This window comes from Oreochromis aureus, linkage group 2 (genome assembly GCF_013358895.1).
Source record: "Oreochromis aureus strain Israel breed Guangdong linkage group 2, ZZ_aureus, whole genome shotgun sequence".
Lineage (NCBI taxonomy): Eukaryota > Metazoa > Chordata > Actinopteri > Cichliformes > Cichlidae > Oreochromis > Oreochromis aureus.
This window is the reverse complement of record NC_052943.1, coordinates 5,434,095-5,461,305: the sequence shown is the minus strand read 5'-3', so window position 1 is coordinate 5,461,305 and position 27,211 is coordinate 5,434,095. Positions and strand designations below refer to the sequence as shown.

The window sequence follows — 27,211 nt, the reverse complement described above, 5'->3', positions numbered from 1 at the left end:
AAAATCCAACATCCCTTGTTTCCACAGCTGACTTGTGCCTCAGTGATGGGATGTTTATTTGCTTTAAAAGAGTTTTCTCTTTCTCTCTCTCTCGCTCTCTTTTTTTTTTTTTACATCACAGAGTGATATGCTGTTGTGCTTTCATTGTTTTTCTTGGATTTACTTCTCCAACTCCTACAGTTTTGAGCTTTTCTGGATCTATTCCATGTTTCATAGGTAAACTCGCTACTGATACATGATTTTAAATAATCTTGTTCAGGCTAAGGACTCCATAGTCCAGTAATCAGCAATCAGTCTGTGCTGTATTTACGTACCTATTTATCCATCGATCTATTTACAAGGGGGAATGGTGCTTGTAGAATTTTCAGTGACATTAATAAATACCAAATCAGGCACACATCAAAGCAGATTCATAAATGTAAAAACCAGGTTTCAGTCTAATATTATACGAGGTTATGTGAGCTCCATTATATATAAACATAAATTATCAGATCTCAACTGGATTTATGTAAGCTGCATAATATGTAAACAAATGATCTGATTTCAATTATCAGATCTATCTGCAAAATATATTAGATAAGAGTGCAAGTACGGTAACTTTATTATTATTATTACTATTATTATTATTATTATTATTATTATTATTATTATTATTATTATTATTATTATTATTATTATTTTGCTTTTGTTTGGATGTAAACTTCGGAAAAATACACACATAACCATTACATGATGAAAGAAAAATACAGGTGCTGTAACAGAGCCAGAGAACATACGCATTACTGACTTCCTGTTACCTTTTTCTTTTTTTCTTTTTGTTTTTAAGCGGACGTAGCATAAAAGAGCGCAAATCCGCTTTGGCTGCTCATTGGTCGAGAAATATGGAATCAGATGACGTAGTGGTTCCGGGTTTCTAGGTCCCGACAAAAGGTAACTTTCGGTCATTTGCTAAAGAGCGGCACACGGCTGACCGGGCTTTCTTCAGCTGAAGGTAAGAATGCTGCCAGTCTGCCAATACAGCAGGGTATCACTCTCTGTCTGACTGCTGTAATCTCATTAGAGCCTTTATCCGTTAGTTAATGTGTGCTGCTAATATTGAGCGGGTTTAAGCGACAGCAGCTAACGTTAATCAACTTGCCAGTGAGACTCGCCGTGCCAGCAACGTGCGGCGGCTTTTGTCATCATTTCGTCTGCCATGCCGCTCCTGACCCATTGTCGTTTCACTGCTAGATAAGGAGGTCAGATTTGCTTCCCAGCTCGCCTTATTTTGAAGCAGACCAATTATGTAAAGGGGGCGAGAAAGTCGCTTTAATTTTAATTACAGCTCGTATTGCTTTTCATGGTGTTTTAGGGTAACGTGTTACAAGTGGAAACGGCAGACCCCGGCTACAACTTTAGCATTTCCCGGTATTAAACTGTCGCTTTGGTTAGCAATATCTGCCCTAAACGGATATGCAGTGTTGGGCTTTTACCGTTAGATGACGTGTTATCACTCACAACTAGATATAGACGTGTGAGGAGATTTGCATCGAACCACTCACTCCCGTATTCCCGTGTAAAATGATTTGAATTTACTTTTATTCAATTCCACCCAAGAGAGAGAGAAAAACTAGTGTTTTAAACTAGTGAACCATGGCTTTTCCATCATCATCATCACCATCACCATCCCCACGTCCTGTCATCACACAGGAATGTTTTCAGGGTATTTTTATTTCCACAAGTAAGAGCCCAGAAAAAGATCCTGACATATAAATATTTCTATCTCCGCCGCTTTGATTCATGTGTGGGTGTACTATCATTCTTTAAGATGTATGGACAGATGTGACGTACACTGAGGATATGATTCACTGAAATGTGACTCACGATGAAGTGTGTAAGCTTTCAGGATTGGGAAAGCCAGTTACGTGGTTTGACCTTCTTTTTGCATAAATGTCTTAATGTAGCCAAGTACACACTGTTCTTTTATTTACAGGTAACCGGTGTCTGTCTTGTGCCATAAAGCAACTTTCCACTTAATAGCTGACTGCCGTAGGCTACAATTACTTTGTCACGTGCTAAACGGGTTCAGCCACAGAGCAAACATGTGGATATTGACTACATTTTGCAATTATGACACACAGTTTGTTTTAACTACTTTACCGCCTCTGCACTCTAAGGATATCAGCAAGCTGAGCTTGCTCTATAGTGACCCTTCCCTGACCACCAAGTGGGGTGAGCCTAAAGAGTATTGTCATTGGTTGTCTGCAGCACGATCCTCATTGGACAGTAGCCAGTCTGGTCAGTGTGACCACATCTCCGCACTACTTCATCCCTCCATGACCTTTCAGTTAACCTGTTGTTTAAAAGCAGGCAGGTGTTTGAGTGCAACAGAGGACATTATAACGAGCTGAGCACTGAAAGCTTTCAGACATACAGAGGCGGTTTGGTACGCAGCGAGGAGGTGGTGACGCTGTGGATACTTGCCATGTGTAGTGCAGTCTTCCTGTCTGTAAAGAAGAGGTAGCACAGTGGTGGAAGGGTTTAGATAAGCCTGAGATACTGATGGTTAATGGTTCACTTTTTATTTTCAATCTAGTGTTTTGTCAGAGTTCTGTCATTTCCTTTAAGCAAGAAGTCAACCACCAGGCGAACTTGGTTAACCACCCAACTTCCCTTTTGTGACATCTCTTGGCATGCGATAGATATTTGGGTGAAAATCAACTCTCTCTTGCTTTTGACTTCTAACTTGAGTTATTTAAGTGATCTCACAGGCAGCTGATTAATGAACTGTATCAATTGATTGTTTTTTTTGTTTGTTTTTCTTTTCTGTCTCAACTTTAGCTTAAGCATTTTGTGGACCAAATATTTACATACTACAACTGTGGGACTCTTAAGAGTTTAAGAGCTTTTTTTCCCTCTTCCCGTCCAACACAATTCTCCTGACGCACCTCAAACATCTTTGGGACCAGCAAGCTCGACACCTTTCTGATAACCTGCTGCTCAGCTCCCTTCCAGAGAAAAGCATGGGTCTTCAGTCAGACTCTGTCCTCCAATCTATCCTCCTTTTTCCAATCCACCTTATCATATGGCTGTACTCAATAGTATCATTCCTGCCTTGGTACTACCTCACCGGAGCTGGCCAAAGAAAAGCTCTGTCCAAGAGGATAAAAGCCCGTTCCAAATCAGGATGTGCCGAGGGACCATACCGCTCCGTGGACCAATTTGATTCCCTGGCCAGGGAAGACTTCCCAGGCAAGGACACACTCGATAAGCTGTTTAAGCATGCTGTGCAGCGCTTCGGCGAAGCTGACTGTCTAGGAACCCGAGAGATTCTGAGCGAAGAGAATGAGACTCAGCCCAGCGGCAAAGTTTTTAAAAAGGTAAGGTTGCTCAGTTTACTGCTCTGTTGACAGATGCTTAAGTGATCAGAGATGTTCGGTGTTATTTATGTGACCCTTTCCCCTTTTAGGTGATCCTAGGGGAGTACAAATGGTTATCCTACAATGAGCTCGACTCCATAGTCAATGAGTTTGGCAGTGGATTGGCGGCTTTGGGGCAGCAACCCAAAAGCACTATTGCGATCTTCTGTGAAACCAGAGCAGAGTGGATGATCACTGCTCAGGCATGCTTTAGGCGCAATTTCCCACGTAAGTATATCTCAGCGCGTTCAATCCAAGATTTTGGGGTCAGATAGCGTGAATGCTGTGTTAAGTGTTTCATAATTTAATGCTCTCACTCACTGAAATCCTTTTAAAAAAAAATATTATTATTGCAGTGGTGACGTTCTACGCCACACTGGGGGAGGATGCAATTGCTTTCGGACTGAATGAGACGGGTGTTTCACATTTGGTCACCAGCGTGGAGCTCCTTGAGACTAAGCTGAAAGTGAGTTAATCCTTTACAGCACATGGTCCAACCACCACTCCTAAGAACAAGAGAAGCAGTGATATGATTATTCTCATGAGATGTCTTTGTTTACCATCTAACCAGCCTCAATTATCATCACATGATTATAATTTAAGATGTAGCAAATTGTTAACATTAAAGTTTGGAAAACCCAGAATAATACTTTTGTCCACAGCTTCATGGATGAAATAAGGAACACAGAATTGATTTGTTAAAGCAATTTAAAAAAAAAAAGAAGATGATGCATTTACCGGCTTTCTGTTACAAAGAAAATCCCAAAAGGACTATGCCTTTTCTTTAATGTTATTTATAGAAGGAAATCTTGTACTTGGGCATCCTCCTGTAACATTTTTACTCTTTGCTTTTTCTGCATAGACTGTACTGCCACAGATCCCCAACCTGAAGCATGTGATCTATGTGGATGACAAGAAAATGAACACAGAAGGCTACCCAGCAGGGCTTTCCATCCGCAGCATGCAGTCCGTACGAGAGATGGGCAGGCAGCCGGAGAATGGTGTGTATTTCTGACTCACTCTGGTTGTGCTTTTTGTCCTATTTCAGGCACAGTACAAGACAGTAACGCTTTCCTTTGTTCTACAGTGGCTAGGGCAATTGTTGAGCCCCAGCCATCCGATCTGGCTGTTGTGATGTACACCAGTGGTTCCACAGGCAGACCCAAAGGAGTGGTCATTGTCCACAGTAACCTAATTGCAGGAATGACAGGCCAGTGTGAACGCATCCCTGGGCTCGGGTGAGTTGCAGCAATGGCTGATTTGTAGGATTTTAGTAAGGCTACTTGGAGATGTGAAGAAATCTAAGAAAAAAAGAAAGTTTATTTCAAATTGGAACTAAGGAAGTGCAGTCATAGATCCTCAGTGTAACATTGGAAAGAGGAACCGAAAACGTCAACTAATCATTGGTCCTAACCTAGACTTTCTCTGACTCTACTGTGGCAGGCCTAATGATACCTACATAGCCTATCTGCCCCTGGCTCATGTTCTGGAAATGACAGCTGAAATCTCCTGTGTCACATATGGTTGTCGGATTGGCTATTCGTCCCCGCAGACGCTGTCAGACCAGGTAAGCAGCTCCGACGCCAGGTTGTTTCTGTCACTGTAGTCTTTATTTTAATTGACTCTTAGTGGTGTTGCTGTTAATATTTTGATGAAAATTCTGGCTTATTTCAACCTGTTGTGTTTCACAGTTTAAGTGGTCATTGTGACTCTGTGCCGTGGCATCTGTCCACACTTTATCTACATTGTAAAGATTTGAGGAAACGAGAGTTCACAAAACCAGATGTGAATCATGTTTATCATGGCGAACAGTAGCTCTCCAAAAAGACAGCTTTTTAAATTTATTTTTTAATCTTACTGAAAGGAAATGGCTAACTTAGCCCACTGGAAGTTTTGCTAACTGCGCAACAAATCAATTGGAAATGATAAGAAACACTTTAATAATGTCTGGTTTTATTAAAACTTGAGGCATGAGTTTGTCCACAAACCAGTGTGACTTGATCTTGCCTTTGTCGATTAGATTCTGTAGTCTCTGGCCACAATAGCCACATCAGTGGGAAGCAGGGCAGATTGAGGAGGAGTTGCATTACAAATGTCGAATAATTATTTCAATCTTTTTTCCTTCTCCTCTTTAGTCTACCAGGATAAAGAAGGGAAGTAAAGGAGACTGCTCTGTGCTCAGGCCCACACTGATGGCAGCTGTGCCAGTAAGAACTTTGTTTTTTATTTATCCTGTTCATGTCTTGCTTCATTATTTTATTTTGTTTGCCAACTGGTGTCTAAATAAATCCTATATGTTTGGTCCAAAAAGGAAATCATGGATCGCATCAACAAGAATGTGATGAGCAAAGTGCAGGAAATGGGTTTCGTTCAGAAGATGCTGTTTACACTGGGCTACAATTATAAACTGGAGCAGATCAGGAGGGGCTATGACGCACCGCTCTGCAATGCGTAAGAAGCATCCTATGCTTTCCTATGACCCTTGCACTAAAACGTGATTGGGTTGTTTAACTTAAAATCAAAACACTGCATGATCTCTCTTTGCAGGTTGTTGTTCCGGAAAGTAAAGAAACTGCTGGGTGGGCGAGTGAGGATGATGCTGTCTGGAGGAGCCCCCCTGTCCCCGGCCACTCAGAGATTTATGAATGTGTGTTTCTGCTGTCCAGTGGGCCAGGGCTATGGCCTCACTGAGACCTGTGGAGCAGGCACTATCACAGAGGGTAAGATAACATTTTGAGTGCTCCAAAAAATGACTGATGAGTTCAAATTTAGGCATTATTTAATTTAAAAGAAACAAATCCTGACTTAGTTTTATTTTAAGATGGATTAACTAAAGTGCCTCAGTTCCCTAGTGATTTGCTGACTGGAAGCAGTCATTTCTGTAGTGAGCCTGGCCAATAGTCACACAGGATAAACAAATACCTCAGTATAGAAGCAGATGGGCCTAAATTGTAGATGATGTTTAAATGACTGTTCTTAAGAAATGTTTTTCATTTTACAGTTGAAGACATCAGCACTGGTCGTGTTGGAGCTCCTCTGATTTGCTGTGAGATTAGACTCAGGGACTGGGCTGAAGGTATGTTTGGGGGGGAAACATGCCGGGACACGCTTGTGCAGAATGGAAAGTATCTTTCCATTGCAGCGTAATCATGTGTTTTTATTTTCACCCAGGTGGCTACACCAGTAAAGACAAGCCAAATCCAAGAGGGGAGATCTTGATCGGTGGCCCCAATGTAACCATGGGCTACTACAGGAGCGAAGGCAACAATCAGGACTTCTTCGTGGATGAAAATGGTCAGAGATGGTTCTGCACCGGAGATGTAGGAGAGGTTTACCCAGATGGCTGTCTACAAATTGTTGGTGTGTATATTTCTTTTTCTGGGTGGGGGTGGGATGCTACTGTGAATGACATGTTGTATAAAGCCCTTTGAGTGCTTAAGTAGAGTTTTTTTTTTTTTTTTTTTTTTTTTGTTTGTTTGTTTGTTTGTTTGTTTTTTTTATAAAGTGCTATATAAAAATCAGTCCATTTATCATTTACTTTTTCTTATCAAGACCGCAAGAAAGATTTGGTGAAACTGCAGGCTGGAGAGTACGTGTCTCTCGGTAAAGTGGAATCTGCTCTGAAAAACTGCCCTCTTATAGACAACATCTGTGCTTATGCAAACAGGTGAGTGACCTACTGTTTTTTTTTTTTTTTTTTTTTTTTTTTTTTTTTTATTTATTCAGGGAAAGTTAAAATGATAGGAGATGCAATTTAGAGGCAAAGTTTTTCCATATCCTAATATATGATTTACATCTGGATCAACGAGTATAATGGCAGATTATAAACGATATGGGGAAACAGCTGAATGAATTTGCAGATGGTGACCTTTCCATAAGCTGTTTACAGTTCAAACATCATATTCAACTGCTGCAGGCATCTGTTTTTACTCCAAACCTAAGAACACGAGTGCTTCTTGAAACATCTTTTTCACTCTTCACGTTTGACTTTGGTAATTTTGAGAAAATTACGTTATAGCGATCAGTCACAGATTAATGTCAGGACTATTTCAGTATATTACATTGCATGTTAAGTCAGCTGAAGTTTTGTGCTAATAAACACTGACACAGATTTGCATATGACGGGTACAAACAAATATTAATTCACGAGTTACTTGCATAAAGTTAGAATTACAGGAAATGTTATTCAGGGTCAGGGTTTCTTATCAGTCGATGCAAATGAACCGGGAAATAGAAGATAAAGGTACTAGTAAACAACCCAGATGACATTTCCATGAACTGTTTACTGTACGTATGGTATATCCAGCAGCTACAGGCTGTTTCTGTCTGTACTATACATGAATGCATATCTATACAACTGCTCCTTCACTTATCTCACACTTGGGATTTGAGATGGTGATCTCCGTTTGAAAAGTGACTGACACATTTTTATCATTAGTTTAATAAATGCAGTATATGGACAAAAGAATTGGGCCACACCTTGCAATCATTGTTTTCGGTTCTTAGCCAAATGCATATACAATCAAGCACCTAGTCATGCGATCTGCCTTTGCAAACATCTGTGAAAGAATGGGTCATTGTAAAGAGCTCACTGAATTTGAGTGTGGTGCTTTAATAGGACAAAGTTGGTGTGGGACATTTCTTCCCTACTAGATATTCTACAGTTGACTATAAATGTATTATTAGAACCACACCAACTCAGAGCATGTAAAGTTGCAGAGCAGGGTTTTACAAAGTCACCAACGATCTGCTGATTCAATAACTGCGGAGTTTCAAACATCAGCATAAACACTGTGCACGGGGAGCTTCATGGTGTGGGTCTGCATGGCTGAGCAGCTCGTGTAGGTCATCCAGCAAGCTAAGGTTTAATTCATTGGGTAGGTGTTGTGTTTTTGTTTTTTTTGTTTGTTTTCCTGACCAAATATAGAGTTAAGCAAGTGTTTATTTCTGGGGTCTTAATATAAACATAATGTGCAGGAAAACGTTTTTCAACCTAAATTCAGTCCAGTCTGTTCAACATGTGTTCTGTTACAATTATGCAGACAGGTTTAGTTCCGCTTCTGAAAAGGGGCACCCGGTTTAGCTACAGCAGTACTGACATGTTGTCATAACTGTTTAAACATGGTATATTGCATAATATTACACAGACACGGTTACTCAGGATGTCCCAGCAGTAGCAGTATTTCTCAACGTTGCCAGCACTTGCTTGTATCACAGCTCCACGCCTTGAATTCTTTTCTCCTTTTATCATTCCACATCAGTCAACACCGCTCCTGCAGTCATTCTTTCCCTTTTGTTTTTTTTCCTGTGCTTATTATACCTTCATGCCTACACTTTAAATCATTTCCAGTCTAAGTTCTTCTCAAAGCTCCAATAAAATCAAATTGTTACTGTTCATACATAATTACCTGACAGGCTTTAGCGCCTACACACTTGAACTGACAGCTTTCAGTTTGAACACTCAAACCGTCACGAAATTCTTCCCACTTCAGATGTGTCACCTGCACTCTGGCTGACATGAGAACTCCAATTGACGTTTAAGTGTTTTAATGACGACTGAATCGCCAAATGTAGGGCTCACTTCGACTTCAGCTGATATCGGAACAATTAAATTTGGCACCTAATAAGACTGAAGTGATTACAGCTGCAACTTGAATTAATTATTTCGTCTGTAGTTGTTCAGTGATGGGCATGCGACGTAATGTTGAACCGTTTCTAAACTTTTTTTGTTTTTTAAATTGTGTGCCCTTGCAGTGATCAGAACTATGTGATCAGCTTCGTGGTTCCCAATCAGAAAAAGCTCACAGAACTGGCCAAACAGAGGGGCATAGAGGGAACATGGGAGGAGATCTGCACTAATCCTGAAATGGAAAGCGAGGTCCTAAAGGCGATCAAGGAGGTCGCCACTAACAGTAAGAGTCCATTATGTCTTTTCACAGCATTGTGATAATAGAAGCTATGCAAGTTTTGCTTTCATCCATACTTTGTCCAAACGTGCCTGAACATCACTTTCCTTCCTTGTAGTTAAACTCCAGCGATTTGAGATTCCAGTGAAGGTGCATCTGAGTCCAGAGCCGTGGACGCCTGAAACCGGGCTAGTCACAGATGCGTTCAAGTTGAAGAGGAAAGAGCTGAAGAACCACTATCTCCATCACATAGAGAGAATGTATGGGAGGAAGTAACTTCCAGCAGGTCCACACCACCCAGGAGTCACCATTTTCACCATAACCACTATTTTGATGTGTAAATATTCCTCTGGTTACAAAGCTGTAGTTTGTGTTCCACAGCTTCACAGAGAAAAGCATAAGCTGTACATAGTTGTAGCCGTTTATCCACATGAGTGTGTGTGTGTGTGTGTGTGTGTGTGTGTGTGTGTGAATGAGTGAGTGTGTGTGAGAAGTTGTTTGTAAGAGATGCACTAAAGTGTCAATTTTTGTTATTAGAAGGGTCAAAGGCTATTGCAGCTCTCAACTGCCATCCATTGGAAATTGCTGGGACTCTAATTTTGTAGCTGTTAGAAACGGCACCTTCGGTCCACATGTTGCTTAAGCCTTGCTGCTGCTTTCATTGAAAATGTTTCAAAAAATAAAGAAAAAAAATGTCACCATGATCACAGAGGCATGTCATGCTGTTTTGTAAAGTTGGAGTACTGATGTTAAGGTGCCTTCAGTCTGCAGTTCTCATGTAGTCGAGCAAAAGTGGTAGCTAGACAGTAAAAAAAGAAAAGTTACAAAAAAAGGCTGAATTGCCGTGTTTACTTGACTGAAAGGAAAAATGCTCCCCACCGCAGACACATCGACACGATAAAGAGCATCTGCAGTCGTTTGTCTGTCTGTGTATCTAGCTTTGTTTTTGTTTCTTACCTGTGTTTTATTTATGCTTTAATGTTATTTTAATGGTTTATTAAGAAAGGAAGACCAAAATGTGTTGGCCTAAATGACTCAGGAAGACGGACAAATGTTTTAATATATGAAGTTGTCAAATGTGGGGTATAGAAACATTTTGACAAATGTTTGTAGGCACCTTATTAAAAAGCATGATTAACTACTAAACTGCTTAGCCTTTATTATAGTCACAACTGGCATACTGTAATACTGTGTGTACTTTACCTCAGTTAATAGGTTATTGTACGATTTGGTATAAAGGATCCTCTGAACTCTGTTTTAATGTGTTTTCTATGTATTTTTCCAAATACTGTCATGTTGGTGGATTTGCATTGTTAAAGTTTTAAGTACACAGACGATGGCAGTCACTTCAGTTGTTTGGTGAACCTACGTGTATTTATTACTCCCATCATTGCAGTCACATGCCTTGTTCAACGTTTCAAGAATAAACACCTTTTCGTACTCAGTGTTGTATGACACTTTATTACAAAAAAACTGAATATACAAATGCAATATTGATTATTATTAAGGTGATCACTGCTGAGGCCTTTGTGCACTTCAGGGGAAAGCAGAGCCTCAGCTATTCCAGTCTTGAAAGCGGAAACAGTCGCTAGCGATCTTCCACACGGGCTGATCGTTGTTGGGTGAAGCCTGAGCTGTTAGGAGAAAGTTCTGGTTGAAAAAACGCTGTTTGTTCCCTTCAAACTTGACTGTGCCACCGGTCACCACAAGCAGTGTTGTCTGGCCTTGGGTTGCTTGCTCTGTGAATGAGGAGAGGTTACAGTAATTTTCTAAAGCAGCAATAGAAGAATAAAGGTTTACATTCACATTTTAATGAGACAATATGATTAATAGGGATCAATAGTTCAAATGTGTTGAGTTTGGGATTGACCCACTGACCGTGCACAGGCTGGCAATCCAGTGTTTGAACCTGGAACTCGCTGGATGGCAGTGACTCAAAAAACTCGCCCAGAGCTTCCTGTCCTGACACCGCATTCCCGTTCCACACCAAGGTGGCCTTGTCCAGGTAGAGCCGGATTAAGTTCTAGCACATGGGAGCCAGAAAATGGTGAACATTAACAGCAACAGTGACATCAGCCTGTAGCAGAGCACCACGCTCATTAGCTCTAGATCACAGATGTCGAAATCCAAGCCTCAAGGGCCGGTGTCCTGCAGGTTTTAGATGTGTTCTTGATCCAACACAGCTGGAAATGGCTAAATTACCTCCTCAACATGTCTTGAAGGTCTTCAGAGGCCTGGTAATGAACTAATCATTTGATGCAGGTGTGTTGACCCAGGGTGAGATCTAAAACCTGCAGGACACCGGCCCTCGAGGCCTGGAGTTTGACACCCCTGCTCTAGATAGTGAAACTGAAAAGTTGTGATCTTTAAAATGAAATCTATCACTTTAAGAATAAGACTGTTTTCACTGCAGAGGAGCTGTGGGTTAGCTCACAGTTGAATCCACTTTAATAAATTTACATCACAGGTGCCAATAAGGAAGCCTTCACAATATCTCTTACTTAGAAGAGTCGGCATTTTAAAGTTAAGTTTCAACATGCTATAACCTACACTCATTGGCCACATTATTAGGTACTTATTCAAGCTGGAGCCCAACCAATGTACTGACCAATATATCAGATATATCAGGATTTATAATGGCCAACGGATGAAAATGAAAAACGTAAAGATGAAACAGATGAAACACCCAGCAGAGCATCTGTGAATGCATTCAAACCTTGAAGCAGATTGGCTACAGCAGCAGAAGACCACAGGGTGTCACTCGTGTCAGCTAAGAACAGGAAGCGGAGGCTACAATTCACACATGCTCACTAAAGTTGACCAAATACAGAAGACTAGAAAGTGCTGCCTGATCTGATGATTTTTGCTTTCTGCTGCAACATTTGGCAGGGTCTGAATTTGGTGTAAACAAAGTGATAGCACAGATCCATCCTTGTATCAACAGTTAAGAATGGTGTAGGTCAGTGATTCTCAAAGTGTGGGCTGCCCCACCCCCGGCAGGCCACAAAAGGTACTGCAGGTGGGCTACAGTGATAACAGAAATTCAGTTTGTAATTAATGTACTCACATGTACACTTAAACATTTATATACATCTATACATTTATCTGAAACAGAAATTAAAATTGGTAACTGGAGGTGGTTAGTTTGTGATATTACTCTAACTTAAACTCTGTATTGAAGGAGTGGGTCACACATTGGCCTTAACACTTTTCATATGACTGCACAGCATTAGCAATTTATAGCTAATGTGGTTTGTCATTTTCGTTTGGTCTTTAACATTTCTTATTAGAGTTTAAGATTTAGAACTGGGTGGGTCCCAAATGATTTTCTGGTTTTTAAAATGGTCACAGCACTCTTGACTTTGGGAATGACTGGTGTAATGGGACATTTTCTTGGTACATATTAGGCTCCTTTGTACCAGCTGTTTAAATGTCACAGCTTAGCTGACGTTGCTGACCATATGCATCCCCTTGTGACCACAGTGTACTCATCATCTGATGACTACTACGACAAGCTCTTCCATCACATCGCAAAGCTCAGGCCGTCTCAGACTGGTTTCTTGAACATGACAATGAATTCACTGTAGTAAAATGGCCTCCGGTCACTAGATCACAATCCAACTTGGCCTTTCAAAGTGGAACAGGAGTTACATCATGGATATGCAGCTGACAAATCTGTGATGCCGTCATGTCCACAAGCACCAAAAATCCCCAAATCACTTTGTTGAATCAATGCCATGAAGAATTAAGACGGGGCTGAAGAAAAAGGAGGGGCGCAACTAGAAATGTGTGCCTCATGGAATGACCGGAAGGCCGGGAGGGGGGTTGTTTTTTACGGATTCAAAGCTTATTGGTCCGTCACATTTAGGGATTACAGAATTAAGACAAAGAAATGTGTTGACTTGGCCACACATGTGGAAAAATAAGGTAATACGGGGCGTATTTATGGCACTTTCAGGCCACCGTATGTAGTTTGGTCTTACAAATTAATTCAAGTTAAATTCCAGAAACAAAACTCACCCGCCTCTTCTTATCCATACAGTCGTAATAAATGTTGACAAATTCTTCTGAATATCTGCATGACTGGTCGGCATGAGTCCTGAAATCCTGAAGAGATAACTACGTATTACTCAAAGCTGGACACGGTGATTTAACGTGTGTTTTTTGGAAACGACATAGAAAAGCTTACCAGGGTGGTTGCCATATGAACGGATAAATTATTGGAAACAACTCAAAACAAAAATATTACAAAAAGACTGGTAAAACTTAACAATTCAGACTTCTTTTCTTCTCTTATAATTTCTTTAGCAACCAACACATTTCTATCACACTGGGTATTACTTCCTCAGGGCACCAACTCTGCCTACCAAAATAAAATGTCAGTACAATCTTTCAGACTCATTCAAGGGTCTCTCTTCCGAGTTCTACATTCATGTGGTGTTTTTTACATTTTAAGGAAACAATAGTGGTAGTAAATGCTGACTGTATGGATAATAATACGGAAGTGGCGTGGCAAAGTCAGTACCATTTTGGCGATGGAGTTTTAGTTTGAAAAGAAAAAGTCGACCCGCGCGGAAGAAGAGCTCATAATTTCCTGAGTCATTGCTTCTGTGGTTTATTAAACGAAATAACTAAAGAGTATCCTCAGTAAGCTTTAATATATTTATTTGGACATTTATTTTAAGAATGGAGGGGTCGGTGTCCAATGTGGAGGTGTGTAACTTTGCTTACACGGGGCAGTTTGAGAAATTAAAACAGTGCATCCTGTCAGATAAAACGCTTGCCTGCAAAACAGACCAGGTAAGAACACATGACCCACCAGTACAGCCTGCGGGAATTCATTTTTTTTCCTACAGTAAATCGGAATAATAATTTTCTTTTTAAAACAACACAACTCTCTGTGATTTCAGGACCGGAGAACCGCGCTGCACTGGGCTTGTTCTGCTGGACACACCAATATTGTGGAGTTTCTTCTTGACCTGGGAGTTGAAGTGAACCTGCAAGATGATGTAGGTTTGTTTTTGGGTACATTAACTGTTTTCTTCTGCAGACTTTTCCCTATAAGATGCCATGTGACCATTCATACAAGAGATATACTGACAGTGTTGGGGAGTAACGGAATACATGTACCGCCGTTACGTATTTAGAATACAAAATATGAGTAACTGTATTCCGTTACAGTTACCGTTTAAAAAGGTGGTATTCAGAATACAGTTACTTTGGTGAAATAAATGGAATACACGGCGGTACTTCCTTGTTTCATATTGTCGCGGGTCAGGATTGTTTGGGTTTGTTTGACAGCTACGCTCTGTTGTTCCAGGCGGCAGCGTTACGGTTGCCATGGTTACAGGGTGACGCTCTCTCTCTCTGCGTGTTTCCTGGGTGAGAGAGCGCATTTTTGTTGTTGTTGTTGTGCTAAGCTAAAAGGCAGAATGCTACAGGCATAGCTCTAAAGCATGTAGCCTGATGGGCAGTGTAGTCCGTGCTGCAGGGAGAATGGACTGCCATACACGTTATGTGTCTGTGAGCGAGGGAGGGAGAGAAAGGAAAAGTCCGAGCTGTCACGGAGCAAAAACGGGAGCTGGAAGCATGTAAATATAATAATAACCACTGCAGCCAAGAAGAGAGCCTGACGAGCCCATTTGTAAGTAAGCTATTAAGACTCAACTGTACACTGTGTTCGTGTTTTCCTCCGGAAACAATAAGTTCCGTTGGAGCAGCCTTTCAACGCCTCTCTCTGTCTCCCGCAAGCAAAGTTGACCCAGACAACAAAGTAAAGCTAGTTTTCGGCTACCAGCCCGACACGAACCCGACGTATTAGCCCGAGGTCCCTTTACTACGTTTCGGACCTTCAGTAACAGTAATAAATCACAGCAATAGTACATTCACGTAGTTGTAAACAGCATGATAATATATTAAGTATTCCATAGTATTCAGAATACGTTACTCTCATTGAGTAACGTAACGGAATACGTTACAGAATACATTTTGGGGCATGTATTCAGTATTCTGTAGTGGAATACATTTTAAAAGTAACCTTCCCAACACTGTATACTGATGAACACATTGTTTCAGAGTGATGTCACTGATGTCTGTGTTTTGTTTTGGTTTTCCCTTTCAGGCTTCGTGGACCCCTTTGCACATTGCAGCATCTGCAGGCAGAGAAGACATCGTGAGATCTCTGATATCCAAAGGAGCTCAGCTCAACTCAGTTAATCAAAATGGATGCACCCCTCTGCACTATGCAGCCTCCAAAGACAGATATGAGGTAACATCCACAGGTCGCAGTATTAGTACTCCATACTTCTGCAGTCAGTTAATACAGTTGTGTTATCTTCTCCTTTAGTTCAGTGGTGCTTTGTTCCCGCACATAATTAATTATATAGTGTTGTGCAAAAGAGTTTGGACATTTGTCTGCTTTTTCCACTTATCTTCAGTCCAGTTCTTATACCTCACCATTTTCAGAGGAGTGTTTTTTCCACATAAGCACTATACACTAACCTATGAATCATTCAAACAAACAAAAAAGGCACCTAACTCAAGAGATGAGCCAGTGTTGGCTGCACATAACAGACAAATTAGCAAAGAACCAATTTTAAATTGTATCTTTAGACACTTTGTTACTAGCAGCTTGAGAAGATGCATCTCGCACTTCTGTTGACCCATCTTCTGTTCACTGAAGCCTCAGAAATGGTCTCAGCTGAAGGGTGGCTGTCAAGAAGCCATTCTTAAGGAAGGAAAATAGGGACAAAAGGCTGAAGTATGACAAATTACACAAGAACTGGACTGAAATCGGTGGCAACACATCTGATGGAGTTATGAATTCAAATGTGAAATTATTGGTTCGAATTGTTGTCAGTGGTGTAGCTCAGGGGAGAGGTACCGCTGTGAGTGTCTTCTAGTGATGGGCAAAGCGCAGCTGTGTGAAGTAGTTATACATATGAAGCATTTGTGCCAGGACTGTACTGAGGTTACAAAACAATTTCCACAGTGACACCCACTGGCCACTTTTACTATTGTCATGTCTTGATGATGTCTACTCTGTGAACACAGAACAAACGTGTTTTGCACAGTTCTAAGCAAAGCTATATGTTATACCAGGCTAACAATAATTATGACCAGTGCATGATTTGGAGAAATCCTCATACACCAAAGCCAGAAAAACTTTGAGACTGATAAAGCGTGTCTCACGCATGTACACATATTAAAGACTCGGCATTTAGTTATTATTTATTTTTATTTTTATTTTTTATACAAATTACCTCCTCAGCCTTGGAAAAACTACAATCAAACAGTACACTTCTTGTGGGTATATATTGGTTTTAAGTTTTTTTGTTTTGTTTTGTTTTGTTCTTTTTACTTTTTTCCAAGATGTAAAAGTTTGAATAAACAGCACATCATTCCTCCAAATACATTAGTGCATCATGTGCCCTTAGAACAAATGCATCAGTGAGGTATGTATCTTTTGACTTCTACAGTGCCATCAGTAATTATACTGTGAATACTGTGGGTGACACTAAACCTGGCTGTGGTTGCTGTTGCCACTCCTGGTGCTGCTGATGACTCTTAAGCTTTTTTACCCACAACCTTAAAAGCCTGATAGGGTATTTTCAGATTTCTACTATAGGCATAAAGGGGTAGAACTGGTGCCTGCTGGTATTTTCATAGTTTGCAATGTCATCAGTTTTTGTTCTACACTTAGACACAGTGGGTAAGCCACTCAAAGCTGAAGTGAAACACACCAAGACTTCAGTCAGCTGTGGTCATGTGATCTGAGCTAACGTGTCCTAAGCATTTTGAAAAAAGATCATTATGAAAAGTAGGACTTTTCACGGCCCAGTTTACCTGATATTAGTACAATAACACTGGCTCTCAATATAGTAATAATCATTAGGAATAATCACATATTAATTCAAATTAATCGTTTATCTGTTGCTGTTCTTTTTTTTTTCTTTTTCAAATTTGCTCCCCGCCCCTCTCCTGTAATATGCTACAGGTGGGGTGCTGAATGGTGGGTTACACCGGTGGGTTTCTTGTTCTCTACACAAGCTCTACTAGTGCTTCACACTAACTGAGTATTGACACAAATATATAAAGTACAACAGAACACAGGAAAGGGGGATAAATGAAAAAAAAAATGCATGCACTCGAATAGAGTAAGCATGGCAGGAGGCCGGCTTGAGACAGGGGCATCCATGGGGGAGGCAGGTGTTGGACCCTACAGCATGCCTTTATTCTGTGGCTTGCCTTTGCTGGAATGTCTAAAAGCCCTCCTCTTCTTATTAGGATAATTTTCATTACATTTTTTTCTTTCTCTCCCATATAGAATGACTAATGTATTACCTTTGTTTGCTGCTTTTACTTTCCTCACACCAAGATAAACAGCAATGCCATCACCTACACTCACAACTGTCTTGTTGTTTCTTGTTATCTTTTTTTTTTTCTTATTTCCCTTATCTTTCTCCCATGGTTTGTACTGGCTTTGCATTCCTGTGGATTCGGAATCTCATTACCCCTGTGTTACCACCCCTTTATTATCGCTGCACCCTATACACACAGGGCTTGGCTTATGAGTAACCACTCTCTGTCACCTATTAGTCAAGCCCTGTACACGCAACAGGTTATTAAATTCTTGAAACATGTTCTCATCCAGGGTACCAGGATTCGATTGTGCCTTTTTGTCTTTTCTTAGATGAGCATAAAGTTTTCTCTTTAGAATGAAACTTGTAGATATGAGCTTTACTACGTTTAAGGAAACCCCGTAGGAATAAGTAAAATATAAATATGGGTTGTTTATACTTCTCAAATGTAAAAAAACCCAAAACAAAACAGCTTATATTTAAGAATAAACTTGTTGTGCTGAATATTTGTCTCCCCCTTGTGGCATATAGAGGTATTACAAAGATACCGTCAACACGTGCTTGTAATGTGTTCCCGCTGTGTTCACTGTTTGCTGTACAGTTTTCATTTGGACTGTAACCTTTCCTCTGGACATGCAATGAAGTTTTATTTATGTACTTGTTTTTATCTGGAGTATTAGAAGGTTTTCCTGAATATTTCTTATTTGTTCTGAACCATCATCACCAATACATCAATACATCCCCTCTTGCTCTCCGAGAAGGATCACTTGGATATAAAAAAGGCTGATTTGTCAGCTTTATTTAAAAAAATACAACAAATCATTATCTGCAGCTTTATTTTTATGATAACAAGAATGTTTTTTCAATATAACTGATAATAATATAACAATATAAGAACAGAGCAATCTCAAATATTGTGGCATTGTTGTAGCATGTCTGCTGCCTATACCTATATCATTGCTAAGTTTACAAAAATTTAATAAAGACCTATGTATATATGGGAGACTTGAGGTGGTGGGAAATGGGGTCCAAGCAACACACTGCAACAATCAAGATGCATTTTTTTGTTAGATCAGATGTGCATATAAAAGATCGTGAAACTGAATTTTTTCATCGTCTTCTCTCACAAGGACTTGCACATGACATGAATGGATTTCATTTAACATTTACGGGGTTTTATTTCAACCACAGTTTTTTTTCCAGTCAGGATTGTCCTAACTTTCAGTCTCACTTCCTAACGTGAAACTTCCACATGACTGTGGTAACCAAAATGACGAGATCCGAAAACGGGTATTTCACAGAAACTAGAAATAACTGGATGTAAAAGTGTGGTGTTCAGCTTATGAATGAAACATCGTTACCTCTTTGCAGATTGCCCTGCTGCTGTTGGAAAATGGAGCAGACCCCAATGCTACTGACAAGCTGGACTCTACGCCTCTTCACAGAGCATCTGCCAAGGGCAACTACAGGCTCATCCAGCTGCTTCTCAAACAGAGTGCATCAACAAATATTCAGGACTCACAGGGCAACACACCTCTGTATGCTTACATATATGTCAAATGCAACTTTTTTTAATATCATGCAATATGAATACAAAGATAAACTCTAATTATACCTAAATAGAAAATGTTTTCTTACTTACCCTAGCAGTACTAGAAGTTATCATCCACATTACTTTAGCTATACAGTGTGACTAGCATTAGGGAGGGGGAAAAGGCATTTCTGTATTTACAGCTATGCATTGATTTTTATTTTTTTTTCTCCCAGCCATCTTGCATGCGATGAAGAGCGTGTTGAAGCAGCCAAGTTGCTGGTGGAACATGGAGCGAGCATTTACATTGAGAACAAGGAGGAGAAGACCCCGCTCCAGATAGCAAAGGGCAGTCTTGGGAACATACTCCGTCGGATCGTGGAGGGATGATGCTTTGTCTGACCGACACGTCTTGTTCCAGCTTAAATCCCCACCACCAACCGCCAAGTTACATTCTAAGATTTCCCATCCCGCTCAGTCCTCCTTAAGCGGTGCGGTGTGGAAGATGAGATGATGGACTCAGATGGTGCTTTGAGACTGCACAGATCTTATTTGTTGGATCAGAAACCCAGTCTGAGCACAGATTTTCAAACCCCACAGGCTATTTTCTATTAAATTTGAATTGTCAATGTAAAACATGAAGTTCAATCTGTTAATAAATGTGTTGTTCGTGAATGACATACTGCTGTCTTTAGTAATTTAATTTTTTGGACTTCTCAGGTTTCAGATTAACTGAATAACAAATAAAGTTGTGCAGCTTCATTGTTTTTAAGATAAATCTTAAATAATGCGTATCTTTGAATATAGCATGTCAACCTGAAAACTAACCCAGCCACAACAGATATTTAAATCCTGTAGTAGTCATATGCCATATATGTTATGTTATTTATAGTACTGCCAACACAAGGAACAGTGAGTGGAAAACAGAAGTGACCAGGTTTTCCCTATTGACGTAGTGCTGCAAAGCCTTTGTTTCTTGTTCCCTGTTCCACATGTTGAGATTACGGCCCACATTTTTATTGGCGCTAGTTTTCAGCCTTCTTTTCTATAGTCTGCCTTTTACTCAATGGCTGTGACGGAAGCAGCAAAGGGTGTCTACACAGGTAATTAATTGTCCACACAAACCCACATGCTATGCAGGTTTTTGTGGAACTACCACAAAGGGAAATAAATCTAGAATAAACATGAAACTAGTGGGAAGGGAACTCTTACTTGTAAGTCTCACATGAAACTTGGCTCAAAAGAGATGGATAAGTTGATGGAAGCCAAATAATTGTTGGAGAAAACTGAAACAACAGTAAATAATAGTTTTAAAGGACAAAAAGAAGAATACATGAAAGTGAAAAGACTGTCACGTAACAAAAATATCAAGTTTTAGCACATGCTAAAAGATTCTCAGTGTTAGGAATAGGTCCAATGTTCTTCCACGTTGAGTTTGTGGGGATCTGGCCAGCCTATAAATTGAGGATGCTTCAAATTGCCTAAAAATAAATGAATAGTTTTAGGTATTTTTAGGATGTCCATGGAGAGCAACAATACTCAGTAGGCTGTGCCATTTAAATTATTTTCCTTTGGTATTAAGAGGCCAAAAGTGTGCCATTTCAGCATCATCAGCAGCTGCTTGGACCACTGATAAAAGCCAGGCTGGATCCACTATCTTATCTTGTTTAATCCAAATGTACAAACATGTTCTCAGCTGACAAGGAGTGCCATCAGGTGTAGTCTACTGCTGAGTCTCATCTACCTCAAAGTTCATTGTGTGTTCAATACATTGCAAAGAACAACATACCGAGGTGTGGTGTTCATACCAGAGTATGCGCTTCTTCATACCTTGCGTGTACCTTCTTAGCAGCTTGAAACAATCTGTGTAGAGAACTGGCATTCATTGAATAGTTTTTCTTCTTTTTTGTTTATTTATTTATTAAATACCAGTATTGCAGGAAAATCCTAGTAGATTAGCAGTTTATGATCAGATTTGCCCATCTTGCACCAGCAGCCGTGTTTAAATCACCCTTCTTCCCCATTCTGATGCTCAGTTTGAGGTCGTTTTTACCATTTCTGCCATTTTCCTAAGTGCATTGACTTGCTGCCCTGTGACTGGCGGATTAGATAGGAGATACATTTAAATTAAACGGCGTAGCTGACAGCTGAAATGCAACCAAATCAGAAAACGGACTACAAATGTAGCTTGTTGGCTTATAAACATAGCTCTCCTAAGCCATTTTGAGCGAAAAAACCCCATTCTGATCAGAACGTAGAAGCTGCATCTTTAAATGCAAGATGACTCTTACATAAGTAATCCAGGTTAAAAAAATAATTAACATCAAAAATGTCTTTTTCCAAGATATCTGGGCAAACACAGATATTGCTGGAAAACCACCAGGCCACAACCCTTTCCTGACGTCACCTGATTAGGTGGTTTTCACTTCCTGACAGGGAGGTCACAAAAGACTTCACCGGAGTCTCCTTTCCGAGGTGTTCACACTCTACACTGACTGGAGAAAACAGAGGAGCTGTGTTGAAAGGTAAACATTTAAAATGTTATTATATTCGATATGTCACTGTGTGACCTAGCTAGCGTTGCGTAAAAAGGCTAAGCTAATGTAGCTACCAAGCACTCTGAAGCTAGCATTCGCGATTCCGCTTACGAGCCTAGCAGTACAGATCAAAAGCACAGGTCAGAGTCCAAGATTGTCGTCTTGGGTGTTTACATTTTACATATAAAAGCACCTTTAGGTAACTGTATTGACTAATTTCTAACTGAACGAAAACACGGTGTGGGTTTAGCGAGGTCTTTGCTGTCATCAGCGCTGTTGCTCTCGGCGTTTCCCAGAAACAGTACGGCGTCTGTGTCGCTTTCAACTGAAGCAAAGCTGTGAGGCCTTTGTGGAATTTGCTGGGGGGTCAAATCGTCGCCAATCTGATCATTAATACATGCTAAAAGCAACACGTGGAACTGCTAATGGGGAAAACTCCCCTGTCGCTTACTTTCGGTTAGATGTCGTGCGCAGTTACTCACTTTTTGACTGACTCGTATTTTAATGCGTGGGACGATGCAGTCTTGGCTCAAGTTAAAAAAAAAATAAATAAATAAAGGGATGACGCTGGCGATTGATTTATTTGAAATAATGCAGACACGTAAAGACAGTTCAAAGATCGCATCCCATCAATACAGCAACGGATCAGCTGATAAACAGCTGTTTAAGCAACTGACCCAGCACGCAGTCACCGATTAAACGGTTGTTTAATCGGCGACTGTGTGCTGTCGTTGGATGATAAGTCCATTTTGCGTCAAGCTGTGACACTGAATGACGCTGAGGAATGTGAAGATTCTGAAATCATAGTTTCACGCAGAAAAGCATTGAGTTATGTTACAGCAATGCGAAGGCGTTAACAAGTCAAACCCTTAACATAAGAGGCAGTAAGGCGTGCTTCTCATGATGTGTTGCTACATGATTTACTTGTTGGTAATGCACAAGGTGAGCTCCTAAATTAAATTACCACACCTCTCTACTGCTTCAGCAGTAATACTGATGTGTTATTTTGTGGCTTGTGCTTTAAACTGCTGCATATCATCCTTAGGTTGCTCTCTTTCCTCATATTCTGCATTGCAAGGATGTCAAACTCATTTTTCTTCTAAGGCCACATACAAGCTAACTTTAGACCTCAAACCCAGTGAAACTGCCCTTACTCTCAGCCTTAAGAAGTTTAACTGCAAAATCTCATCCTTGAGGTATCAAAGAAGGGTGATTTCAACAGTACTTCTCAAATTTTCTTCAGGCCATAGAAACACTGCTGCAGTAGATTTAAAAAAACAAAAAACAAAATCTGTCAGCACAGCTCTCCAGGGTTAAATTGTAAGGAATAAATGCATAAACTTTCAGAAGTTCTGGCAGCTCATTTCTCAGACTGTACTGTAATTGTAAAGGAGAGAGTTTCTGTTAATTCACAGAAAATGCTTGCCTCCTCTCTTTAAAAAACAAAACAAAACTCTGGAGACCTTTTGAAAAGAAAAAACAGACATTATTATTATTATTATTATTATTGTTGTTATTGTTATTGTAGACAGAAAAAACAGGAACTATTCTGTCATTTAATTGTTTATCTATTACTTAATTACTTTGGTGTATTATGAATGGGGAGGTCTCTGTCAATAGGAAAAGCAGTAAAACTACAGTCAAAAGCCCAAAATATATTCCTTCTTTCACATTTTCCAAAGCTGTCCGGCGAGCCGAATTGGAGCCTTTGCCAGGCTGTTTCTGGCCCCTGGGCCTTTTGTTTGAGGTCTCTGCTGCATTGTATCTTCAAGCGGTATAACCTTTTACGTGGTTTAATATGCACTGTGTTTGTAGACAAACCTGCCTCTCCAGTGCCCATCCCTCACATGGAACATTCAGTTCCTGCATGTGATAACAGGCTGGCATTCTCTTAAAGCTACAGAGACCCTGCAGATGTGCCGATTGGCTCTCTGGCGCCAGACATGGAAATGCGGGAATTTAACCACTGAAGTGTCTGTTTACAAACAAACAAGCAAATGAGGACACTGTACCGTTTAAAAAAACAAAATAACCCCCCAAAAAAAAAACCAACAACAAAAAAACCAACAAACATATTCTGTTTCTTTCTATTTGCAGATCATCTGTCCATCAAGTTAACAAATCCCTACAGCTTCCTGTTTCAATCATGTGTGATGTAAGTCAAGATGGCGTTTGGGAGACGGACAATGCGCCTGATTTTTCCTCGTTGAAAAGACGCATAGACTCATTCCGTGGCTCCAACCTTGCTAACAAGGTGCCTGCGGAAACACTGGCACAGGCTGGTTTCTTCTACACCGGCGAGTCTGACCGTGTCCGCTGTTTCAGCTGTAATATGACTGTGGATAATTGGTACAGAGGAGACAGACCTGTAGACAAGCACATGCAGGTAATCAAACTTGTAACATGAAAAAGTTGAAGTGGTTAATATTTCACTTTTTTTTGTCTGTTTGGTTTTCTTCCAAATTGATCCAATTCTACTTTTCTCATTCTCACAGTTTTCTCCATCATGCACGTTTCTTACCTGCGTCCACCGTACCAGTTTTAACCAGAATTCCAATACTGCAGTAATCAGTGAAGAAGTAGGAGACATGGAATATCGTTTGAGAACAGGAGAAGTGGTTGATGAGGCCACCTACCCTATATTTCCTCACATGAGAAATGAAGAAGCCCGACTTCGGACCTTCTCTTCTTGGCCCAACAGTGCTCCGGTGAGACCCAGAGATCTGGCCCAAGCCGGTTTCTTTTACGTGGGGCAGGGTGACAAGGTTCAGTGTTTCTGCTGTGGTGGTCGGCTGAATGGGTGGGAACCAGGAGATACTGCCTGGAGTGAGCACAGCAAGCATTATCCCAACTGCTACTTTATCCTTGGGCATGACGTCAGGAACATCCCAATCCAGACAGGTGTAGAGGAGGATGCCAGCAACAATCAGCGTGCAAATGACCCAGCCTCAATGCAGAGTTTTGAGGCAAGGCGTGCTAGTTTTGCTGGTGTCTGGCACCCTGTTGACCACGAGAGGCTTGCCAGAGCTGGCTTCTATAGCACAGGTAGCGTTCAGGTGTTTAAGACTAAAGAAACATTGTGCAACATTTTAAACTGTATGATTGAAATTTTCTAGTAGGTAGCTGTGAATGCAATCAAATGTAATTTGTATCCTTGCAGGAAGAGGAGACGCAGTCTTGTGTTTCCAGTGCGGTGGAGGCTTGAACAATTGGCAGCCTGAGGAAGACCCTTGGGTGGAGCATGCCAAACACTACCCAGGGTAAGAACAACTATGCTCCCTCTTCTTAATATGCTTTTACACACACACACACACACACACACACACACACACACACACACACACACACACACACACACACACACACACACACACACTCTTTGTTCTTTGTTCTGTGGCATTTGTGTCTGTTTTAATCAAAGTATATGCTGTTTTAAAACAGGTGCAGCTTCCTTTTGGCAAACAAAGGGCCAGAATTTGTCAACAGCATCCACCTACAAAGACCACAACATGACAGAGCTGTAAGTATTTGCTTTTTCCACAAGTTGTGGATGCGTAAACTACAAATTAAGATTCACTTGGAGCATGGTCAATATCAACACTATTGGTCTGGTGTATGTGCCCAAATGAAAAGTTGAACAGTGCTGAAAATCTTACGGCTAGTTTAGGAAGGCTTTCATCATGGATTGCAAAGCAGGAAGGCTCACATTGTTCTTCACAGACAATCACTAACTTGTTTTGGAAATGTGCCATACTTTGTGTATAAATGGGTGTATATGAATATTTGTGAGTATATTAATTCATCAGTAGTCCCAGATTGGGCTCTAGTTAAAATAAGCTTAGTGTTCAATTTCAGCATGTGAAAGGTGCGTCATAATTCAAGGACTTAAAGGTGCGTCATAATTCAAGGACTTAAAGGTGCGTCATAATTCAAGGACTTACAGTCTTCAGTGATCTCAATCACAGGATTTTGTTTTTCCCTGTTTGCTTCCAGGCTCCAAGTCATCAAAATCCAGTTTCAGAAGATATGGAAGGTAAATTTTTCTGTTTTTTTTTTTTTTTTTTTTTTATAAATTCAGTGCCCCAGATACATCATGAAACAAAGTCTGAGCAGCGCTGACTTCTATTTATTTACTTTTTTGTCAGATGAGGACCCACTGGAGAAACTACAGAGGCTGCAGAGGGAAAAACAGTGCAAAATATGCATGGACAGAGATATTGCCATTGTATTCATCCCATGCGCTCACCTTGTTGCTTGCGAGAATTGTTCACAGGCCCTCAACAAGTGTCCGATCTGCTGTCAAGACATAACACAGAAGATCAAGACCTATATTGCTTGAGAACAATATATGCTTGCTCAAAAGCAATGCTGCTTTTACACTGTCATTATAATATTGTAATTATATTGTAATTGTAGAGTAGATACCTATAATATTATTTATGGACCACTTTTTTTTTTTTTCTTTTTTTTTTTTTTAAAATAAATCTTAGAATGATAATGTGTTAAACTATATTTTCCTAGTCCCTACAATGGTAAATATCTGTATAGATGTAGATGGTTTTATAAATAGTTCCTTGACCGATAATGAGTACTGAGATGTAAATACACATTAAAGGGCCGTTCCTATTTTGAAACACATTTTGCCAGAAGTGCCTTTCTTTTGGTTTGTATATTCTAATGCATCACTTACCACAGATAAACTGACTTGGATTTTATTGTATAGAACCAGTTTTTCTGCGTCTTTACATTTCTAAGCTCAAGTTAAGGGCTTGGAGTTAACCATTGTAACGTAAGAATTGTTTTAATTGTTTCTTTAATCAAGTGTGAATAAATATTTATGCGGACTTGGAGTTTTGTTTCATTTCATCACCAAACAAAGAGTTTTGTGTTGTGTTTGCAGAGATGATCCCAGTGTACTGATTGTGCAATGTTAGCTAGAAAGTTACATTTCTATCAGATGACGTTTGAGAAAGTATTGAGTGATGTAACATTTGACTGCTTATAAACTGAAGTGATGGCAGATGGTAAAATATACAAGAACTGACCCAAATGTATCAGTTTTAGAAACAGATTTTTTAATTTTTGCTGCATTTTAGTTTCACTAATGGTAATAATCATTACTCTTGTAGAGTAATGATCTTGTAGGAATTAGATCTGTGTTTTATTAAGTATCTTCCTAAAGTACAGTGGGGGAGGGTGTTTTAACCCTTACAGCAGAATCTGAGAATTGTCTTATCTGATGTGCTAAATAAAATACCTTGTCTATATGTTGCTGAGCTCCTTATCATGTTTCTTTTTTTCCTTTTTTTTTTTTGCTTGTGTGTAAGTTGTCACTGTGAACTGGGAGGGAACTGCAGACGAAAACCATACCGATTTGATACGATACTTCAAATAGTAACATCCTTGGTTAGTATTGTATGCTCCTTTTAAACATACAGAACAAATGGCTACAAAAGCTAGCCCACAAAAAACAGAGGCG

The 27,211-nt window shown here is 40.2% G+C and overlaps 4 protein-coding genes across 5 annotated transcripts; 3 read left to right on the top strand and 1 right to left on the bottom strand.

Moving 5' to 3' along the window:
* Positions 1-851: 851 nt before the first annotated feature.
* On the top strand, positions 852-10,748 carry acsl4a (acyl-CoA synthetase long chain family member 4a). 2 transcript variants are annotated; one of them, XM_031733358.2, is made up of 15 exons: positions 852-991; positions 2,821-3,359; positions 3,449-3,626; positions 3,755-3,864; positions 4,261-4,399; positions 4,486-4,636; positions 4,842-4,965; positions 5,534-5,605; positions 5,710-5,849; positions 5,946-6,118; positions 6,400-6,474; positions 6,570-6,758; positions 6,951-7,065; positions 9,153-9,310; positions 9,423-10,748. In XM_031733358.2, the coding sequence occupies exons 2-15, from the start codon at positions 3,003-3,005 to the stop codon at positions 9,578-9,580; spliced, it is 2,139 nt and encodes a 712-aa protein (XP_031589218.1). In that variant the 5' UTR covers positions 852-991; positions 2,821-3,002; the 3' UTR covers positions 9,581-10,748. The 2 variants fall into 2 exon arrangements, with proteins under 2 accessions (XP_031589218.1, XP_031589219.1); XM_031733359.2 differs by lacking the exon at positions 852-991 and adding an exon at positions 1,215-1,238.
* On the bottom strand, positions 9,966-13,654 carry nxt2 (nuclear transport factor 2-like export factor 2). Its single transcript, XM_031733360.2, has 4 exons — positions 13,494-13,654; positions 13,325-13,411; positions 11,183-11,327; positions 9,966-11,043 (listed from the first exon to the last, which is right to left on the bottom strand). Exons 1-4 carry the CDS (start codon positions 13,506-13,508, stop codon positions 10,859-10,861), a joined length of 432 nt encoding a protein of 143 aa, XP_031589220.1. The 5' UTR covers positions 13,509-13,654; the 3' UTR covers positions 9,966-10,858.
* Positions 13,655-13,864: 210 nt separating this feature from the next.
* On the top strand, positions 13,865-19,875 carry psmd10 (proteasome 26S subunit, non-ATPase 10). Its single transcript, XM_031733324.2, has 5 exons — positions 13,865-14,104; positions 14,215-14,313; positions 15,426-15,572; positions 19,036-19,202; positions 19,432-19,875. The coding sequence occupies exons 1-5, from the start codon at positions 13,991-13,993 to the stop codon at positions 19,583-19,585; spliced, it is 681 nt and encodes a 226-aa protein (XP_031589184.1). The 5' UTR covers positions 13,865-13,990; the 3' UTR covers positions 19,586-19,875.
* A 1,688-nt stretch (positions 19,876-21,563) lies between these two features.
* LOC116315168 (X-linked inhibitor of apoptosis) lies at positions 21,564-26,999 on the top strand. Its single transcript, XM_031733361.2, has 7 exons — positions 21,564-21,720; positions 23,830-24,118; positions 24,228-24,777; positions 24,893-24,992; positions 25,174-25,252; positions 25,726-25,765; positions 25,878-26,999. Exons 2-7 carry the CDS (start codon positions 23,879-23,881, stop codon positions 26,069-26,071), a joined length of 1,203 nt encoding a protein of 400 aa, XP_031589221.1. The 5' UTR covers positions 21,564-21,720; positions 23,830-23,878; the 3' UTR covers positions 26,072-26,999.
* The last annotated feature ends 212 nt before the right edge of the window (positions 27,000-27,211 follow it).

Bases quoted from the DNA above. Each gene is read 5' to 3' on its own strand.
- acsl4a (XM_031733358.2), top strand. From the start codon at position 3,003: ATGGGTCTTCAGTCAGACTCTGTCCTCCAATCTATCCTCCTTTTTCCA. The intron at 4,637-4,841 runs GTGAGTTGCAGC...CTACTGTGGCAG, and splicing joins GAACGCATCCCTGGGCTCGG to GCCTAATGATACCTACATAG. The intron at 4,966-5,533 runs GTAAGCAGCTCC...TCTCCTCTTTAG, and splicing joins CGCAGACGCTGTCAGACCAG to TCTACCAGGATAAAGAAGGG.
- nxt2 (XM_031733360.2), bottom strand. The intron at 11,328-13,324 runs GTGAGTTTTGTT...CCCATGTGCTAG, and splicing joins GTATGGATAAGAAGAGGCGG to AACTTAATCCGGCTCTACCT. The intron at 11,044-11,182 runs GTCAGTGGGTCA...CCTCATTCACAG, and splicing joins GGATTGCCAGCCTGTGCACG to AGCAAGCAACCCAAGGCCAG.
- psmd10 (XM_031733324.2), top strand. From the start codon at position 13,991: ATGGAGGGGTCGGTGTCCAATGTGGAGGTGTGTAACTTTGCTTACACG. The intron at 14,105-14,214 runs GTAAGAACACAT...CTGTGATTTCAG, and splicing joins TTGCCTGCAAAACAGACCAG to GACCGGAGAACCGCGCTGCA. The intron at 15,573-19,035 runs GTAACATCCACA...ACCTCTTTGCAG, and splicing joins CCTCCAAAGACAGATATGAG to ATTGCCCTGCTGCTGTTGGA.
- LOC116315168 (XM_031733361.2), top strand. From the start codon at position 23,879: ATGTGTGATGTAAGTCAAGATGGCGTTTGGGAGACGGACAATGCGCCT. The intron at 25,253-25,725 runs GTAAGTATTTGC...GTTTGCTTCCAG, and splicing joins GACCACAACATGACAGAGCT to GCTCCAAGTCATCAAAATCC. The intron at 25,766-25,877 runs GTAAATTTTTCT...CTTTTTTGTCAG, and splicing joins AGTTTCAGAAGATATGGAAG to ATGAGGACCCACTGGAGAAA.